Source organism: Pituophis catenifer, unplaced genomic scaffold, assembly GCF_029215685.1.
Source record: "Pituophis catenifer annectens isolate HBS135680 unplaced genomic scaffold, rPitCat1.0.hap2 SCAF_7, whole genome shotgun sequence".
NCBI lineage: Eukaryota > Metazoa > Chordata > Lepidosauria > Squamata > Colubridae > Pituophis > Pituophis catenifer.
In genome coordinates, this window is record NW_027256887.1 from 5,565,093 (window position 1) to 5,586,193 (window position 21,101).

The window sequence follows — 21,101 nt, forward strand, 5'->3', positions numbered from 1 at the left end:
GTGACCCTGAGGATGCAAATAAAATTTGGATGTCTGGCAATTGGTTCATATTTATGACGGCCGCAGTGTCCTGGGGTCACGTGATCCCATTTTGCGACCTCCTGACAAGCAAAGTCAATGGGGAAGCCAGATTCTCTTAACAACTGTGTTACTAACTGAACAACTGTGGCGATTGACTTAACAACTGCAGCAAGAAAGGTCGTAAAACGGGGCCAAATTCACTTAACGCATGTCTCCCTTAGCAGTTGGAATCTTTGGAATCAATTGTTGTAAATCGAGGACTACCCGTACAGTGACGATTCCCGAATACCGTAATAGAAGTGATTAAGTACCGACCCTGGACACACACCCAAATCCCAGAATTATACGCATTACATATGTATCTCAAAAGAGAGTTCCAAAATGAGGCACATTTCAAAAAAGATAACATTGCAGAGCGGGATATTTGCAATAATACCAGACAATTTCCCATTAAAGGATATTAATCTTGTCTTTAACGTCAAGCAGCATAACAAACACTTAAGTACTGTATTTTTTTGGACTATAAGATGCACCTCATTATAAGACACACTTAAATTTAGAAGAGGAAAACAACAAAAAAAAAAGGTTTTGGCCTGCCTTTTTTCAGGCCTTTTTTCGGCCTGTTTCGGGAGCTTTTTTCGACCCATTTTGGCGGCTTTTTGGGGGGCTGTTTTGGAGGCTTTCTTGGCCCATTTTTTGGCCTTTTTGGGGCCGTATTTGAGGCTTTTGGGGGGCCGTATTTGAGGCTTTTTTTTGTCTCTTTTTTCTGAAAAAATGGGTCAAAAAAAGCCTCAAGAATGGGCTGAAAAAAGCCTCTAAAACAGGCCCCAAAAGCCCTGAAAACAGGCCCCAAAAGCCCCCGAAATGGGCCAAAAAAAAAAAAAAAGCCTCCAAAACAGGCCAAAAAGCCTCAAAATGGCCTGAAAATGGCCGAAAAAAGGCCTGAAAACACGGTATGCGGAGGCCAAAAAAACAGCCGGTGGGTGGGCGGGACTTCAGCAATATTCGATTTTTTTTTTTTGAGGAATATGCCATTTTTTTTGGTTTTTAACGCTCACTTGAAAAAGGCAGCTGTTTTCCCTGAAAATTCTTTTGATGGGCCTTTCCATGTAATGATCTTGCAAAAGACAACTGCGGTACATTTTCCTACTAATGTCCCTGTAGAAAATTGAGCCTGAGACACATAAATGAGCAACATTACCTGGGACACAGTCAATCAAATAAGCTACCTTGTCTACGATACTCAAACTAACCTCAGCCTCGCTCTCAAACCAACGTCCCACCACGAAATATAGGTAAGATCTTGCTTTTCAACACTTTTCCAGTTGCTTGGTTAGCATTAAACTTTAAAATAATGGGGTGTTTTAATAGCAAGGGAATTTGGGGGCAATTAAGGATGCTACAATATTTGCTTGATAATATATTTTCCTCACCTTATTTGGGATAAGCATACTGTCGCTCTGAAGAATATAGAATAGAGCACCTAGTTAGCTGAAAATCTCTCTCTGAGTTGAATAATTTATACAAAAGCATAATTTAATCTCTGTTGCATGATTTGGTGATCAGCCAATGGGAGAATGCCACTTTATAAAATCGGTGTCTATTTTCATTACTTCTGATATATAGGATGATATTTTAGTGGGTTCTTTTTTTTTTTTCTTTTCCAGAAAAGATGGTTGAAGGATACGGACTTCCGTCTAGCCCGCCGCAGTACGAGATCTCCAGCGAGATAACAAGAAAAAGAGCCGAATTCTTGGAAAGCTGAAGAGATGAAATTAACTAAGGAAGAATGTCAGTAACTCAGCAATCTGTCGATGATAAACGAAACAAGAAAATGAGCAGAAGCCACAGGAGTCCTAGAAAACTAGCAGCCAAAGTGGAGAATAGCAGCAGCGAACATGGTTTACCACAAGTCTTAAATGCTTTTGGACTCGGTTCATATTCTTTGTTGGATTAGATGAGTGGGATGGATGACAACTTGGCTTTCGATATTTTTTTTTTATTTCCGTAGCGATAACGTGAAAGCAAGTTTTGGATCAAGCTGATGTGATTTATTATTTTTTTGGGGTCATTCCTTCCTCCAAGGAGCGTCTGACCTTGGCGGACATGCAACTTCTCCAAGAACACCCAGCGCATCGTCTCTGAACCAAGGCATCCGTGATCAGCACCCTTTTTTAAATCCAAAACGAACAGAAGGAGAAGTTGGGAAATGAGAAGAAGCCAGAGAAAAAGAGTGAACGAATTTTCAGCCACTGAGCAGTTCACTTAATATTCAGATGACATGAAATATATAATATTTATTATAAAAATATAAATCTGGAAAATCATTGTTTCCTCACAATTGAAAATGGAGGGATAGATAGAGAGACAGAGAGATGGAGAGAGATGGATAGATATAGCTCGATAGATGATAAATAAATAAATAGATATGGATAGATGGATGGATAGAGGGATAGATAGAGGGATAGATAGAGGGATAGATAGATATGGATAGATAGATAAATAGAGATATATACTATTGTGGAATATATTTTCAGAGATTACTCTTTCGTCTACAGTTTTTTCTCAAAATGTTCAGTAGTGAGATTATGAGTAGTAGCTTCTCTTGCATTTTGCAGGGCAATTTTACAAATGCATTTGTTTAGTGACTGTTAAAGTTACAGTGGCACTGAAAAAAAGCGACTTATGACCGTTTTTCACACTTATGGCCATTGCAATGGTCACATGATCGAAAAAGCAGATGCTTGGCAACCGGTTCATATTTACGACGGTGGCAGTATGCCCGGGGTCACCTTGCAACCTTCTGACAAGCAAAGCCAATGTGGGAAGGTGGATTCATTTAATTCACTGTGTTATTAACCTAACAATCTGTCGCGACTCACTTAACAAATGTGGCAAGCAAAGTCGCAAAATGGGGGACAAAATTCACTTAACAGATTTCTCGTTTAGCAACATAAATTTTGGGCTCCGTTGTGGTCGTAAGCTGAGGACCAGCTGCATACAGAAAACTCCCCAGCTCATTGAAAAAAAACAAAACAGATAATACTCATGTTCAGAGCTGGCAGTGAGGTACGATTTTGCTTGACGCACTTCTGCTGGGGTGAATTTTGCGAGATGTTTCTGATCTTTTCGGAGCCTGTTATAATTTTTGCCTCACAAACTTCACTTAAAAGCCACGCGTGGGAGTCAAACTAGCTGAAGCTTTGTGAATCACGATTGTAAGTGTGAAAGTGAAGGAGGGTGTGTATGTGTGCGAGAGATTTAGCAGCCATTGCTGAATAAATAAAATCGGAATGAGGAATTGTTCACCCAATGTTATAGAAATTATGGTAATCCAACTCTCTTAGATTTGTAGCATTAATACCAGAAAATTAACAGGCCGGCTGCTGAGAAACAGCTAAAATTATTCAACCCAAAGGGACCGATTTTGTTGAATTTAGGTAGTCCTCGATGTACGGCCGCAATGGAGCCCAACATATTGCTAAGTGAGACATTTGTTAAGTGAGTTTTGCCCCATGTAAGACCTTTCTTTCCCACCGTTGTTAAGTGAATCACTGCAGTTGATAGATTAGTAACATGGTTGTTAAGGGAATCTGGCTTCTCCGTTGATTTTGCTTGTCCGAAGGTCGCAAAACGGGATCGATCCCATGACCTTGGGACACAGCAGCAGTCATAAAAGTATGAACCCGTTGCCAAGCATTTGAAATTTGATCACATATAATATTTGAGTATTTTTTAAAGTTAATAAAATATCAAAACTACAAAAAATATACTATATATATAGAGAGAGAGAGGGGGGGGGAGGGAGGGAGGGAGGGAGGGAGGAAGAGAGAGAGAGAGAAAATATATATGGATGTGTGTGTGTGTATATATAAAGTGTTTTTCTGTCGAAGCACCTGGTCTACCCCAACATGTGGGAGGGAGCATCCTGCTTCCCTTTCGCCTTTCAGCTCCAATCCAGGAGCCCTCAAGCAGTCGCATTCACGACAACCCATTTTATACCAAATTTATATATATATATGGCCATGGACACACTATAACAGAAGCATATACACAAGAAAGTGAAGCAGAGATGGTCAAATTGATTCTTTTATCCAAAAAAGAGAGTATTGCTTCCGGATTTCATGCTTGCAATGAAAAAAAATAATAATAAGGAAGCTTTGATTTTGCTAATTAGATTCTATTGTTATTGAAATGGCTTGTACATACTGTTGTGAAAAAGTAAAAAGTTGCGGTTATAATGCTGTTATCTCCTACTCTGCTAAAGAGAGTTGGAAGTCGGGGCCTTTTTTCCCCCTTTTCCCTCTTTACACCATATTTTCTTTTTCCTCCCCCTCCTCCTAGTTTTCTATTACTTTTTTGAATTTCTCTTTGTGTTTTATATTTTGATAAATTAATTTTTTTTTTTTAAAAAAAGGAAATTTGATCACGTGATCGTGGGGACGCTGCAGAGGTCTTAACTGTGAGAAACAGTCCTAAGTCACACTTTTTAAAAAACTTTGGTCACTAAATGAACTGTTGTAAGTCGAGGACTACCTGTAATTATCTCATATCAGAATCTCTGATATGGAAAATTCTTAGTGGTGTTTGATTTAGAGAGGCACCTTTCTAAAAAGCCTAAATTGCATCAACAGAGGGATACAATCAAGATCAGGTGAGGTACTAATACCACTCTAGGAAGCCGTAGTAAGACCACACCTGGAATTCTTAATCCAGTTTTGGTCACCACACTATAAAAAAAGATGTTGAGACTCTAGAAAAAGTGCAGAGAAGAGCAACAAAGATGATTAGGGGACTGGAGGCTAAAACATACGATGAACGGTTGCAGGAACTGGGCCTGGCTAGCCTAGTGAAGAGAAGGACCAGGGGAGACATGATTGCAGTCTTCCAATATTTGAGGGGCTGCCACAGAAAGGAGGAAGGGGGTCAAGCTATTTTCCAAAGCACCCGAAGGCCGGACAAGTTACAACAGCATCGGAAAAAGTGCCATGACCGGTTTCACACTTACAACATTTGCAACATCCCCCCCCACGTTCACCTGATTGAAATTCGAACCCTTGACAACTGACGTGTATTTATTGACAGTTGCAGAGTCCCCAGGGATCGCACGATCCCCATTTGCAATCCTTCTTGAATGTATATGCCTATATTGTATATAAACTTAATAAAAATGTATTTTACTTTGCTCTGTGTGGTCTATTCTGGAGAGTTAGAAAGAAATGTAAAAGACTTTTTTTTTAAAAAAAAAAATCCCTGATAAAAGAGAATATATTACATAGGGGGCTTTTTGTGGCAATTATTTGGGCTGTTAGCCCTTTTCAAAATTATGGTTTATTCTGGAGAGAGAGAAAGAAATGTAAAAGAGGTTTTTTTAAAATAACCTTGATAAAAGAGACTATATTAATTAAGGAGTTTTTTTCCCTGGCAATTATTTAAGTTGTTAGCCTCTTTCAAAATTGTGTATCGTAATTGTGTATCGTAATCAAAATTGTGTATCGTAATTGTGTATCGTAAGCAAATATTGTGGGCCCAGTTGGCCAAAGAAAGTTCAGGACCATATTGGTAGGAAACAGGAGGAACAGGCCTTCATCCCACAGTGGATAGACAATGGTTAAAATGATGATGATTGTAATTTATAGCATGTTAGGTTAATCATCGGTGTATCCTTTAAAGGAACACGGTGGCTCAGTGGCTAAGAGCTTGTCGATCGAAAGGTTGGCAGTTCAGCGGTTCGAATCCCTATTGTCGCGTAACAGGGTGAGCTCCCATTGCTTGTCCCAGCTTCCGCCAACCTAACAGTTCGAAAGCACGTAAAAAAGGCAAGTAGAAAAATAGGGACCACCTTTGGTGGGAAGGTAGCAGCGTTCCATGCGCCTTTGGTGTTTAGTCATGCTGGCCACATGACCACGGAGATGTCTTCGGATAGCGCTGGATCTTCGGCTTTGAAACAGAGATGAACACTGCCCCCTAGAGTCGGGAATGACTAGCACATATGTGCGAGGGGAACCTTTACCTTATCCTTTAAAACATTTTCATCCTATGTATTCTAATGTCAACCCTGAATCTGGCCTGGCCGAAGGCATCTGGGAGCTTCAGTGCTGTCACACTGGAGTTGAGCGATAGGGAGGGGGGGGGATAGGAGATAGCTGGGGCTGTGTAGTCAAAGTAAACTACTTTCTCTTGGGAACCAAGGTCATTCTCCTTCCGTCGAGGCCTAAAGACTTGGCTATGTCAACAAATGGGCTGAGTTCTGATTCTGGGGTTTTATTATTTATTATTTTGATTTTAATTGGTTTTAATTAGATTCTTCTTTTATTATTGTACGTTTTTAGCTTGTGTTCGCCGCCCTGAGTCCCTTGGGACAAGGGCGGCATATAAATAAATAAATAAATAAATAAATAAATAAATAAATAAATAAATAAATAAATAAATAAATAAATAAATAAATAAATAAATAAATAAATAAATAAATAAATAAATAATAAATAAATTCTCACACCTGTTCGGAGGAAGGAGGAGTGACGTCACCAGGCAACCAGACAGTGTCTCGATTGGACCACGTGACTTGATTGCTTGGGGTTGAGGGAAAAACTTTCACTTTTAATTAGGTGAAAACAGCGGGAACCTTCAGAGTCGGTTTTCACCAGATTTGTGCCAATATGATATATCCAATAAAGCTATTCTTTGACGAACGTGCCTGCCTCAGAGTTTTGCTTGGTATGGGTATATTACAGTGATGGCAAACCATTTTGGCACCAAGTGCTGAAAAAGTTGTGCGGAAATGTCGTTGGCGCCATGCCCCAGAAAAGCCGAACTTCCGGGTCCTAGCGCGCGTGAAGGCATCGTGCTCCAGAAAAGCCGAACTTCCGGGTTCTGGCACGCAGGCGCACTCGACAATCAGCTGGCTAGCGTGCATGTGCACCCCGATTTTCAGCACTGCCACGCGCATGAAGGAGAGCTGATCATCACACGTGCATGCGTGCCAGAAACCCGAAAGACACAGGCAAGGCTGCGTGTGCCGGGCGACATGGCTTCGCGTGCCACTTTGGGCAGGCGTGCCATCGGTTCGCCATCACGGGTCTATTACTTGGAACCCTGACATCTGAATTCTTTTTTTTTTAAAGATGGCGAAGACATCAGCTATTTTTTTGCTCTCCACAATTGGGATTTCTCTAAAAAAAAATGCATGTTGGGTTATGCGCTCCAAATATTAACTCTTGTATTTCTTTCTTTCTTTCTTTCTTTCTTAATAGCAAAAACTCGGGCTGCTGATTTGCTGGTGAATCCTTTAGATCCAAGAAACGCCGATAAAATTAGAGTTAAAATTGCCGATCTGGGAAATGCTTGCTGGGTGGTAAGCGTAATTAATTAATTAAACATATCTACAACTTCCGCTGTTTAAGTCTCCTAGCTGAGTTGGGAGCGTTTTGTAAATTAACGCCTGTCGTTTCCGTTTTTTTTTTAGCATAAACATTTTACGGAAGATATCCAGACCCGACAGTATAGATCGATCGAAGTTTTAATAGGGGCAGGTTACAGTACACCCGCTGATATCTGGAGTACAGCATGTATGGTAAGAACCTTGTCATGTGCTCGTTTTCCTGCTTTTGAATCAGAAATCATCTAATTTGAATGACCCTGAATTAACGATGGAGAATTATCAGAATTGGGGTTCTGCTGAATTCTTCCCCATCCATATTTTTTTTCCCCATTGTTTAATGACCCTGTAATCCTTGGCAGGGTGGAGTCTGGGCAATTGAGTGTTTACTGGCCGGATGCCTTTCTTGTCGCCAGTGTGGAGTTCTATTCAGCAGATATATTCTCAACGTGCCCAGAGAGAGAAATATCTGCCTCTACCTAGGATCGAACTCACAGCCTCCTGATTGTGAGGCGAGAGCTCCACCTCTAGGCCGACCGCACCATTCAGTCAGAAATATTTTGAATCAGAAATACAGAAAAATTATTACGATTTCTGGCCAAGATAATTTTAAGTAGAGTTATTTGAAAAGGCAGTAACTTCAGCAATTCTAGCTGGGCATTGTAATTTCAGTGGGCAAAGCCATTGGCTAAAATCCAGCTATGCGTTTCTTTTCTTTGTCAATTCCCCTTCCTCGATTCATTAAATTTGGCTTAAACCACCCAGTAAGTACCAGTGTACAGGGAGTCCTCGGATTATGACCACAATGGAGCCCAAAATTTCCGTTGCTAAGCGAGAACAGTTATTAAGGGAGTTTTGCCCCATTTCTTGCCATGGGCAAGTGAATCGGTGCAGTTGTTAAGTTAGGAACATGGTTATTAAGCGAATCTGGCTACCCTGTTGACTTTGCTTGTCATAAAGCTGGACGCAGCAACGGTCATAAATATGAATCAATTGCCAACTATCTGAATTTTGATCACGCGACCATGGGGATGGTTGCAGCGATTCACTTAGCAACTGTGGCAAGTAAAGTTGTAAAACGGGGCAAAACTCTCATCCATGTTTCGCTTAGCAACATAAATTTTGGAATCAATTGCGGTTGTAAATCGAGGACTACCTGTAGCTCTGAAAAAGTGGGCCAGACAGTTCAGGGGTTTATCAGATTTACTATAAAAATTAACCACACCTATGGCTGAGCACAGAAATTACACCCTGTAGGCCAGGGGTATCAAACTCGATTTCATTGAGGGCCACATGAGGGTTATGTTTGTCCTCTGTGTGTATGTGTGGCCAGCTCAACATCCACTTATTGAGTCTCCATTTTCTGCCGGGATGGCCTCCTTGCAGCCCTCTGCCAGTGAAAATGGAGCCCGGGGAGGCATCCATTTTTGCTGGCAGAGGGCTGCAGCAGGCCGTCACGGCCAAAAATGGAGCCCAGAGGTGGTTGCGGGCCAGTCCTTTGCTGTTTCCAGGGGTGGCCCTGCGGGCCAGATCTAAGCACATCCACAAGCCAGATGTGGCCCACAGGCCTTGAGTTAGACACCCCTGCTGTAGGATATAAGAGGTTCTCCACTGAACTCAAGGTTTGCTTTGTTCCCGTGTGTGGGTGCAGTGGCTAAGACGCTAAGCTGGTCGATCGAAAGGTCGGCAGTTCGGCGGTTCGAATCTCTAGTGCCGCGTAATGGGGGTGAGCTCCCGTGACTTGTCCCAGCTTCTGCCAACCTAGCAGTTCGAAATCAGGTAAAAAATGCAAGTAGAAAAATAGGGACCCCCTTTGGTGGGAAGGGAACAGCGTTCCGTGCACCTTTGGCGTTGAGTCACGCCAGCCACATGTCCACGGAGACGTCTTCGGACAGCGCTGGCTCTTCGGCTTTGAAACGGGGATGAGCACCGCCCCCTAGAGTCGGGAACGACTAGCACATATGTGCAAGGGGAACTTTTACCTTTACCTTATGGTGTTACCACCACTCGGTGAAAGAACATTGTCATCCCCTGCTGGTTGCCAACAGGAAGTCTCCTCCGAAGCTTCCACTTCACACATTCCTCCTACTCAACAGAACCATAGACATTTGTCTCAGGAGGACATTTCAAGGATCCCTCTCAAGACATCAGGCGCATCACTAAATTGGCCGCAGAACAAATCCCCACTTCCCAAACTTACCCTGAAGAGCTGTGGAATCTCTCCTGGCTTCCTTCCTTCTGGTGGCCCATAGCTGGAGAAGACCATATGTTGCCCGGCGAGCAGGATCTCATCTGCCCCCAGTGAGTACAGACTTCATCTGACGTTGAGGCAACCCCCTTCCATCGGTTCCTCCAGTGTTTGGAGCATCCACAACTTCTGGTGGCAAGCTGTTCCACTGGTTAATTGTTCTCATAGATAGTTCTCCTTAGTTCCACGTTGCTTCTCTCCTTGATTAGTTTCCATCCATTGCTGCTTCTCCTGCTTTCAGGTGCTTTGGAAAATAAGGTTACGCCTTGCCTTTGTGGCCGGCAGTTTAATACTAGAATACTCAAATTTACTCAAATGCTGGAATACTGCTATTTTTTTTTTTCCTTTGCATCCTGGAACTGTCCTTGGTATGATTGGTTGTCCTGTTGATCTGCCGTCCCTAGGAGATGGCATCTTCTAGAATGTCCAGTTTTATTGTCGCTTAAAGTCACGGCGCGTGCCAAGATTCTCAGAGAAACCATTCAGAGCAGGGATCTCCAACCTTGGCAACTTTAAGCCTGGCGGACTTCAACTCCCAGAATTCCCCAGCCAGCTTTGCTTCACAGAGAAACCATTCAGAGCAGGGGGTCTCCAACCTTGGCAACTTTAAGCCTGGCGGACTTCAACTCCCAGAATTCCCCAGCCAGCTTTGGCTGGGGAATTCTGGGAGTTGAAGTCCGCCAGGCTTAAAGTTGCCAAGGTTGGAGAGACCCCTGATTCAGAGCATCGGCCTTATTCTTGGCGGTCCAAGAGCATTCTGGTTTGTTCCACTGCTCAGATTTGCCTGACAAGGTTATCTCTGCCTCGTGACAAACCTGGATTCGTGACTCCTCCATCTGTGTCCAGATTCCTACTTCCCGAGATTCCCAGCAACGGAGGGTTTGATTTGATCCTTGTCTAATCTCAGCTAGACGAGTTTCTCACCCGATCCGGTAAACTCTTCACAAGGAAGTTCTCTACTGCCCCGTGAAACCTTTTATATGTGTACACAGAAGGAAGACAGGAAGTCCTCGGCTTACAACGGTCCGTTTAGTGACCGTTTCAAGTTACAACGGAACTGAAAAAAAGGGATTGACGACCGTTTTTCACACTTACGAACGATTGCAGCTTTTTGTAACTACCAATTCACCCGAACTGGTAGTTTTTATCACTACCGGTTTCCCCGAACCGGAGCGAACCGGTAACATTTCACCCCCTGGTCACGTGATCCCCTTTTCCGACCTTCGGATAAGCAAAGTCAACGGGGAAGCCAGATTCCCTTAACAACCGTGTGACTAACTTAACATCCGGAGCGATTCACTTAACAACCATAGCGAGAACGGTCGTAAAATGGGTCAAAACTCACTTAGCCCATGTTTTGCTCGGCAACAGACATTTTGGGCTTACGTCTCTAGGACTACCTGTATTTTAATCCAGCATAATGAGAGAATCATAGAACTCTTGGGCTGGAAGGGACCTCGGAGGTCTTCCAGTCCAACCCCCTGCCCAAGGCAGGACTCCTTACACCATCTTGGACAAATTGTGGTCTTTCCTTGAAAACCTCCAGGGATGGAGCACCTACAACTTCTGGTGGCCAGTCGTTCCACTGGTTAATTGTCCTCACTGTTATGAATGTTCTCCTTAATTCCAGATTGCTTCTCTCCTTGATTAATGTTTCCATCCATTAGTTCTTGTCCTGCCTTCAGGCACTTTGGCCCCCTCGTCTTTGGGGCAGCCCCTCAAATGCAGGAATATTGCATATTAGAGGTTAGAGCCAGAATTATCACTAGCATCAAATGTTTATTGTTGCATTATGTTCTGACCTAGGGTTCCTTAAAAAGCATGAAGAAGAGTCCTGGTCCCGGCAAAAAAATTTTTTTATTTACACGACTATGAATTCCTTTCATTCACAGTCAGCAAGGCTTGTCCAAACAGTCTCTCAGAGGAATATTTATCAACACAAACCTTATCTCGCTTGGAAAGCTGCCAGATAACTAATTTCCAAACGCAGGGCAAGGCAAAACTTGGCACAGAGTCTCTTAGAGTCATGAACAGAACTTTCTACTCTTCAAATGACTGAACAAACAAATTGTTTCCTGCAAAAGCCCCCTCTCCGTTCGCTCCTCTTTTGTTTCCTGTGGGAGGGGCCAATCACCTCCAAGCTTTACTCCCTAGTCGACCCTGCTTTCTTAGTTGTTCTTGTCTTCTGACAGCTCTGCGTATGCGCACACTAGGAACGGGCTCCAGCTGTTCCTCTGCCTCACTGCTGTCTAGCTCCCTCTCTGCCACCGACACAGAGCTCTCGTCCGAGCTTTCCCCAGCCCCCAGGACTGGCCCATGTTCCTCACCAACCTCTTCATTGTCCGACTCTGCTGCCCCCAGCGAGCCACAACAGATTGGTGGATTCATTGGGCTTCAAGAGCCATTGGGAGGGCCGAAAGCCAGTTTTCCTTAATGCATCTTTATTTACAGTCCTGTTCCGGCGCACACATATTATTCTTCAGATAATTGCATGGTAGCCGAGGAGAAGTAACCCACCCTACAATTAAGACAAAACAGCCTCGGAGAAATCCAAAAATGTGAAGTTCCATTCTGGTTTTTATCAATGGGAAGCATCATTTTTTTCCACGATCACCTATCCCAGGAAGGATAGCACCCACATCCAGGTCGTTCTCGACTTACAAGAGTTCATTTAGTGACCGCGGTTATTTAGCGACCGTCCGAAGTTACAACGGACGTGGAAAAAAAAGGAACCGTTTTATTCCTTTGAAGCACCATCTTGGAACATTCTCATTTACACTTCAAGTCTGGGAACTGAAAATACCCTGATATTTTTTTTTAATACAGGTAGTCCTCGACTTACGACAGTTTGTGTCGTGACCATTCAAAGTTACAGCAGCCTTGAAAAAGGTGACTTACGACCGTTATTCACAGGATGAGCATTGACACATCCCCGCGGTCATGTGATCAAAATTCAGACGTGTTGCCACTGACTCACATTTATGACGGTCGCAGTGTCCCGGGGGGGGGTACGTGATCCCCTTTTGCGACCTTCTGACAAGCAAAGTCAACGGGGAAGCCGGATTCGCTTAACAACCTTTTACAACTGCAGTGATTCAGTTAACAGCTGTGGCAAGGAAGGTCGTAAAATGGGGCAAAACTCACTTCACAAACCTGTCACTCAGTTGTAGTGATTTGGTTAAGAATTTTGTTGCAAGAAAGGTCGTAAAATAGGACAAAGCTCACATAATGGTCTCGCTTTGGGTTCAATTTGGGTCGTAAGTTGAGGACTACCTATTGGGAATTCATCTATTTTGTTATTAACATTCTTGTGAAGAAGAGAATGTCAGGCCTGGAAGCCATCTTTGGTATTGGGCCTTCAGGCCTGCCACATTTACTACTGTGGGAAACTGTGAAGGAGAATTGTGTGGAATGAGGGTGATATGTAGTCATAATAACATTCCTTTCTCAGAGAGTCAAGGACATCTTGCCCTGCACCTGGAGGGCTGGAACTGGGAGGCATCTCCAGTTGGGACGGTGCTTTGATTGGAGGACGTAATGGACATGTGGGTGCTGGGCAGGGACTTGGACTTTCCTTTGGGTGGGGAAAACCTGGAAGCTTTCAGATTCAGGTTTTCCCAGATGAGCCAATATGACATCTCTAATAAAATGGAACCTTGAGGAACTTCAAACCTCGGAGTTTTCTTTCGTTGAGGGTGTTACTTCAAACCCTGACATTGAACACGTATCTCCATCTGTGCATTTATGGTGATATTATTATACGTGGAAGAATCGGAAGTGCCAGGAGACTATTGCAGTATTTTAGCCAGCGAAGAATCAGTATCTGATAGCTCAGTGTTTCTCAAACTTTACAGCTCTTAAGTTGTGTGGATTTCAACTCCTAGAATTCCCCTGGCAGCTGAATTGAACTCCACATGTCTTAAAATTGTCATGGATGAAAAGAAACAGTGGGATAGCTAATTTATCTTATACTTTTGATCAGAAGCCTGGGAATATACGGTAATAATACAAAATCAAAAACGATGGATGATCTCTTCATTAGTTTTGTCTTCTGGTTTTATTTTAAGTGTACATGCAGTCTTTGATTTACAACAGAAGTGGAACCTGGAATTTCTGTTGTAAGTCATGACGGTCGTAAGTTGAGACACCGACATGACTGACCCACAAACAGACTTGTGTTATGGCATAATGGCTGTTGAAATTCCCACTGGACATAAGCAACTTCTGTTGGATGTTTAGGTTTTCTGTGAAGCTTCTCTTAAATCCCTTTATAGAAATAATTTTCATTTGCATCTTAAAGCTATGTAAACAAGGGTTTTTCACTGACAGATAGTCCTCAACGTACGACCAGAGTTGAGCCCAAAATTCCCGATCATAAGTCAAAAACGATCATAAGTCACATTTTTCAGAGCTGTGTTGTGATTTTGAACGGTCACTAAATGAACTAAATGAACTAAATGTTAACTCGCAAAGCATCCCTGGCCTGCTCTCAAGTTGTCATAGGCCAGGGGTGGATGAGAAACTGGCGAAACTGCACAGCAGCCAAAAACAGATGAACATTTCAGCTTATCTCCCTCAAGGCTGTATCCCAGGGATACCTACAACAGCTGAAGGGGAGTGACCTCTACAACCCACAAAATTGCTCCGTTGGCAAATGTGATTGATGATACACTATGGGGGGTGGGGGAAAGGGGGGAACAGGGTCATAATTGGAGCATAAATTACATAGGGTCAGAGCTGACTTCACCTGGGAACATGCCGACATGAAGCTCCTAATAAATAACTCATGATTTAATTAGGGCATCCCTCGGAACCCTGACACTGTTGTAAGACGAGGACTATTTGTATTCCTTGCATGAGAGAGAAAACTCGTCCACTGCTAAAATATCCTTCTTTTTTTTTTTAAATCCTAGGCCTTTGAGTTGGCAACTGGAGACTATCTCTTCGAGCCACATTCCGGTGAAGACTATTCCAGGGACGAGGGTATGTATTTTTTTAAAAAATACCTTGGCGTGCTTTGAACCTTTGTGAATATTCCTAGGAAATACGAAGAGACAGTTCCTGAAAAACAATTTCATTTCAAAAAAAATACCAACCCCTGTATTTTCTCCTCCTCTTCAAAATCCCATCACTAACTTTAAGTCGCTCCCTTCTGCAGAGATATTTTCCCTCCCTAAATCTTGAGAAGGGGTTCCCGTCCTCCTGTCCCGTAAGACCTGCATCCGTGTGCGGAAAGATTGAAATTGTGCAGCTTTGAATACACAACTTGACACCGCGTGGCGCCATCGCGAGACACTAGACTTGACACTGAATGCCGAATTCCCAGATTTCGGGGACCTTATGACCGTATTTACCCCATAGGCAGATTTTTTTATATCCCTAAGGATTATCTGAGAATTTGGGCGGCGGCAACGATAGCATTCGCCATCTTGAATTCGCTGAGGAAAAAAAATATAGAAGATTAACGGTGGAAAAACCTGAATTAGGTATTATTTAAATGTGTATGCCACCCTTCTAACCAGCAAGCAAACTCTTACTAAACATCATTTAGTAAAGTTGGAACGACGTCGCAATTATTTTTGTGAAAATGGTTTGCAGCTGTAAAACGAGCCGTTTCAAACTGGAAAAAAAAAAGCATAATATTTAGCAAATTCTTTTGCGAAAACGAATGTTAGGCAAAAAGTTTGTGTAAATATACATTAAAATGTCACTTAATGCACATTCTTTTATCTTTTTTTTTATCCTGCCCTGTATTTATTTGGAGCATGGCTTCTGGCAGGAGTGTGTGTGTGTATATATATTAGTATTATTAAGGTATTAGTCTTAAATTCAGGCTTATCTCCCTTTTGGGTAAATACGGTCATTACTAAATGATTTACAGGTAAGTCTTCGACTTACGACCACAACCGAGCCCAAAATTCCCGCTGCATTCCCCAGTCGTTAAGTGAGTTATCCCCCCCTTTTATGACCTTTCCTGCCACCGTTGTAAAGTGCACCGGGTGGTTGTTAAATGAATCACGTGGTCATTCAGGGAATCATGCGGTCATTAAGGGAATCTGGCTTCCCCATTGACTTGGCTTGTCAGAAGGTCGCAAAAGGGGATCACGTGACCCCGGGACACTGCAACTGTCATAAATACGAGTCGGTTGCCGAGCGCCCGAATTTTGATCAGGGAATGCTGCAACGCTCCTGTGTGTGAAACGGCCCCTTTTTTTCAGTGCCGTCGTAGCTTCAAACGGTCAGTCAACGAACGGTCGTAAGTCGAGGACCCTCCCTGCAAAGTCCTTTTTCCATCTGTCAACCTGCCCGTTATCCACGCTTGTTTGCTCGGAACATCCTTGGCAGCGGTGTTAACAGGAGCCTCGCTTATCTTTTTTTTTTTTGCTTTCCTTTTTTAAGCCCTGCCAACGCTCCCCAAACTCTTTTCTCTGCCCGGCCTCGGGACGCTCTGCATGGGGTTTTCTGCCAAAGCGTTATTGCGTGGAGAACTTCTTTGGATTTCTTTCTTTTTTTTAAACAACAACAAAAACTAATTCCATTTTTCCTCCCCCTCTTCTTTTCATCCCCTCCTTTCCCTGCCCTGCCCTTCCCGCTCCTTATGTCCTTTGTTTCTCTCCTCCATAGACCACATAGCTCACATCATAGAACTCCTAGGCAATATCCCAAGGCACTTTGCTCTCTCTGGAAAATATTCTCGGGAATTCTTCAATCGCAGAGGTAGTCCCTCTTCTTTTTAAAGGCGCCGCGACGCAGACAGAAGCGGACTGTGAATTGCTTGCTGGCAGCTCAGGGCCTCAGAACGCATGTCCAAATTATCTCTATCTCTCTATCTTTCTAACTATCATCTATCTATCTATCTATCTATCTATCTATCTATCTATCTATCTATCTATCTATCTAATCTATCTCTATCTAATCTATCATCTATCTAATTTATCTATCTATATCTCTATATAGATCTATCTATCTATATCTATCTATATCTATCTATCTATATTATCTACTTTATCTATCTATAGATAAAATAGATCTATATATCTGTATCTAATCTATCATCTATCTATCTAATTTATCTATCTCTATATCGATCTATCTATATCTATCTCTATCTCTATATCTCTATATAGATTGATCTATCTAATTTATCTATATCTCTATCAATATTATCTTTCTATTTTATCTATCTCTATATAGATCTATATATCTATATCTAATTTATCTATATCCATATCTCTATCTAGATTGATCTTTCTATATCTATCTATCTCTATCTCTCTATATAGATCTATCTATCTAATCTATCATCTAATTTATCTATCTCTATATCTCTATCTCTGTCTATCTATCTATCTAATCTATCATCTAATTTATCTATATCTCTATATAGATCTATCTATCTATATCTATCTATATCTATCTATCTATATTATCTACTTTATCTATCTATAGATAAAATAGATCTATATATCTGTATCTAATCTATCATCTATCTATCTAATTTATCTATCTCTATGTCAATCTATCTATATCTATCTCTAGATCTCTATATAGATTGATCTATCTATCTAATTTATCTATCTCTATCTCTATCTATCTCTATCAATATTATCTATTTTATCTATCTCTATATAGATCTATATATCTATATCTAATTTATCTATATCCATATCTCTATCTAGATCGATCTTTCTATATCTATCTATCTATCTCTATCTCTCTATATAGATCTATCTATCTAATCTATCATCTATCTAATTTATCTATCTCTCTCTCTTTCTCTCTCTCTCTCTCTCTCTGACTATGTTATCTATCTATTTAGGATTTAAAAGCTACGTAGGATTGGGTGCTTGGCTATCCCACAAGGTGGCCTGGCCCTCTGATTTGAACGTTTTTTTTTCTAAATTCACGCAGCAAGCAACCTCCGCGTCTCCGTGTTTTTAAGCGGACGGTCGAGCCCGTCTGTTTCTGTCTGTACCGGGCCGTTCTCCTTGTGTGCATGCCGTGTATTGATTAAACTGTTGTATGTTTCTCTGTTTTGCTGGAAATATGCTCCAATGCAGATCACATAGCATTGATCATTGAACTGCTGGGAAAAATCCCTCGAAAATACGCAGTGTTGGGAAAATATTCCAAGGAGTTTTTCACCAAAAAAGGTAACAGTGTTTCTGAAACCCCCCTCCCTAATATCAACAGTAGCTCTTTCCCCCCCACACAGTGACTCAACCTTATGAACGATGAAGCATTTATTTAAATAAAAAAAAAATAATGTTAAAGAACCCATGCAAGATGAATTTTGTTTTACAGGTAGTCCTTTGACTTAACGATCACAATTGAGTCCCAGATTTCTATTGTTAAGTGAGAGATTTGTTACGGGAGTGCCTGATTTCGTGACTTTCCTTGCCACCGTTGTTAAGTGAATTATTGCCATTGTTAAGTTAGCAACTTGGTTGTTAAGTGAATCCGGCTTCCCGATTGACTTGTCAGAAGGTCGCAAAAAGGGGGGATCCCGTGACCCTGTCATAAATACGAACCAGTTGTCGAGCGTCTGAATGATAAATATAAATATGATCACGTGATCATATTTATGACCGTCACTGTGTCCCTGGGGGGGGGTCACGTGATCCCCTTTTGCGACCGTCTGACAAGCAAAGTCAACAGGGAAGCCGGATTCACTTAACGACCGTGTGACTAGCTTAACAATGGCAGTGATTCACTTAACAACGGTGGCAAGAAAGGTCGTAAAATGGGGCAAAACTTGCCTTAAACAGCTGTCTCACTTAGCAAGGGAAATATTGGGGCTCGGCTGTAATCTTAAGTCGAGGACTACCTCTGATTAAAAATATTTCTGTGCTCTCGGTCAACTCATCAGAAAGTGGCCCAAATCAGTTGGGTTGGGCTGTAATTTTTGCCCGAGGGACTCTCAAGCATTAAAACTTTGAGATGGGGAAATCTGATCACTCTCTTCGAAACTTCCATTATTTTCCTTTTTTTCCCCCCAGGTCCTTCTTTCTCTCCTTGCTCTCTCTTACCTCCCACCCGTGATGGTTGCACCCAATAACGTCCGTCATTCCTTGGGTTGGGTTAGCAAATGGTTCTGTCGGCAGTTCGCTTTGGGAATGGCCTCTCGTGGAATTGAAATTTGGCATGTTATAAAGAGACCTGTTTCTCCTCTGAACCAAATCACTGGATGGGAGTTTAACAGAATAACGGAGTTGGAAGGGACCTTGGAGGTCCTCTAGTCCAACCCCCTGCTCAAGCAGGAGAGCCTAGTCCAGGGGTGTCCCAACTCAACGCCCATGGGCCGGATCTGGCCTGCGGGGTGCTTCGATTTGGCCCGTGGGGCCGCCCTAGTTAACAGCGAAGGAACGGCCCATGGTGCCTCTGCCAGTGAAAATGGAGCTTGGGAGGGCCACGTGCCAAGCTCTGTTTTCGCTTGCAGAGGGTTACAAGAGCCCATCGCGGCCAAAAACAGAGCCTAGGTCAGGAGTCGGCAACCTGTGGCTCTGGAGCCGCATGTGGCTCTTTCACCCCTCTGCTGCGGCACCTTGTCACTCAAAATATACATCACAACCCCCAATGCGCAACACTCGCCGGCACATGATTTATTGAGCTTTTCAACCTCCAGTAGGCCAACCGTGGATAAATCCAAGAAAAGAAAAGTTTCAGAAGAAAACGGAACGTTTAATTCAACTACATATGCTAGTTTTGTGGCCGCTCAAGAAATAGTCAGGCACGGGAAGAGTTTTGTGGCTCCCGGTGTTTTCTTTTCTGTGGGAAACAGGTCCAAATGGCTCTTTGAGTGTTGAAGGTTGCAGAGCCCTGGCCTAGGCAAACCCCTGGAAAGGAGATCGGCGGCACGCCACGTCTGTTGCACCGAGATCCACCAAAAACGGGGGCCTGGCAGGCAGGTATCTGTGGAGCCACCTTCTCCAACCAGCATTCGACCCAACCCATTAGAACACCGAGGGCTGAAAACCCCTCAGTTTTAGCCCGTCCAGAATGTGTTATTTTCTTTTTTTTTTTCATGGTGGTGCCAATGCTGCAAACAGCCTTCTGGTGAAGATGGGACTCGCCCGCACCTTGCGGATTGACAATTTTTTTTTTTTGGAAATGGTCGATGGCATACAGGAAGTCCTCGACTTACAATGGTTCATTTAGTGACCGTTCAAAGTGACAACGGCCCTGAAAAAAGTGACTTATGACCCCCCTTTTTCACCGTTGCGATCTTTGCCAGCCTCCCCGTGATCGTCGGATCAAAATCCAGACGCTAAAACAACCGGCTCACATTTATGGCGGTTGTGTTGTCCCAAGGTCACATGATCCCTTTTAATTATTTAATTCAATTTATATGCCGCCTTTCTCCGAAGACTCAGGGCGGCTTTCAATGCATTTTTAAAAAAAACATTATAAAAACATTTAAAAATTAAAATATTAAAACCCATTCACACAATTCATGGCCGGATCTCACACGATCGCGAGATCAACGGCCCCCAGGCCTGCGGGAATAGCCAGGTCTTCTTTTTGCCACCTTCTGACAAGCAAAGTCAATGGGGAAGCCAGATTCACTGAACACAACCAGATTGCTAACTACAGGACTACAGGAACCACTCAGGTGACCTGAGGACACAGACAAACCTCCAAGTAGCCTCAACGACCCTCTAAAAGGACGCAAATGACCAACTGTCTGCAAGGAGTATAAATCCTTCCATTTGTTGTGGCCCGCCAGCGGCCAGCGGAGTTGATGGCAGACTCAGACAGTGAGGAGGTTGGGGAGGAACATGGGCCAGTCCTGGAGTCTGCGGAAGGCTCTGATGAGGGCTCTGTGTCGGAGGCAGAGAGGGGGCCAGGGCCATCTGGGTGTTGTCAGCTGCCTTTGGAGTCGGACATCAGTGGGGCAGAGGAACAGCTGGAGCCTGTTCCCAACGTGCGCCTGCGCAGAGCTGCCAGAAGAAGGGAACAGCTAAAGAACAAGGGCCGACTCAGGAGTAAAGCCACAGGAAGACGGTGAATGGCCTCTCCCATAGGGAATAAAAGAGTGAAAAAGGAGTGGAGTTTGCAGAAGACAATTAGTTTGCTTAATTGGTTCGTGACTCTCAGAGACTCCTTGCCAAGTTTTGAAGATATCGGCCTGGCAGCTCTCCAAGCCAGAGAAGGTCTGTGTCTGTAAATTCTCCCTTGAAAGACTTTGCTGGATGTGAATGAGAGGAATTCACAGTAACTTAATAAAAAGGGTTTTTTTTGTTGGGAGAAGGAGTCTACTTCATGCTCTTGGGAAGCCTAGGTCACCCTCTAAAAGGATGCAAATGACCAGCTGTCTGCAAGGAATATAAATCCTTCCATTCCTCACCATCCAGTCAGAGCTGAAGAAGCTTCTTGGATGAGAAGCGAAACGTCTTCAAAAGAAAAACCAAAAAATCCAGTTGCTTCTTTGGGACAACTGCGATCTGGAGGACT

General features: G+C 43.0%; 1 protein-coding gene across 5 annotated transcripts in view; it reads left to right on the top strand.

Annotated features, from left to right (window-relative positions):
- Positions 1-21,101, top strand: part of SRPK2 (SRSF protein kinase 2) — a 142,398-nt gene that overhangs the window by 116,260 nt on the left and 5,037 nt on the right. The window contains exons 12-16 of one of the 5 annotated variants that reach the window (XM_070947977.1): positions 7,275-7,375; positions 7,487-7,594; positions 14,561-14,630; positions 16,272-16,364; positions 17,708-17,800. In XM_070947977.1, the coding sequence (XP_070804078.1) occupies positions 7,275-7,375; positions 7,487-7,594; positions 14,561-14,630; positions 16,272-16,364; positions 17,708-17,800 (465 nt within the window). Of the gene's footprint in view, positions 1-7,274; positions 7,376-7,486; positions 7,595-14,560; positions 14,631-14,805; positions 14,857-16,271; positions 16,365-17,707; positions 17,801-21,101 lie in introns of those variants that run through there. The other 4 variants (XM_070947981.1, XM_070947980.1, XM_070947978.1 and 1 more) reach the window with 4 other exon arrangements.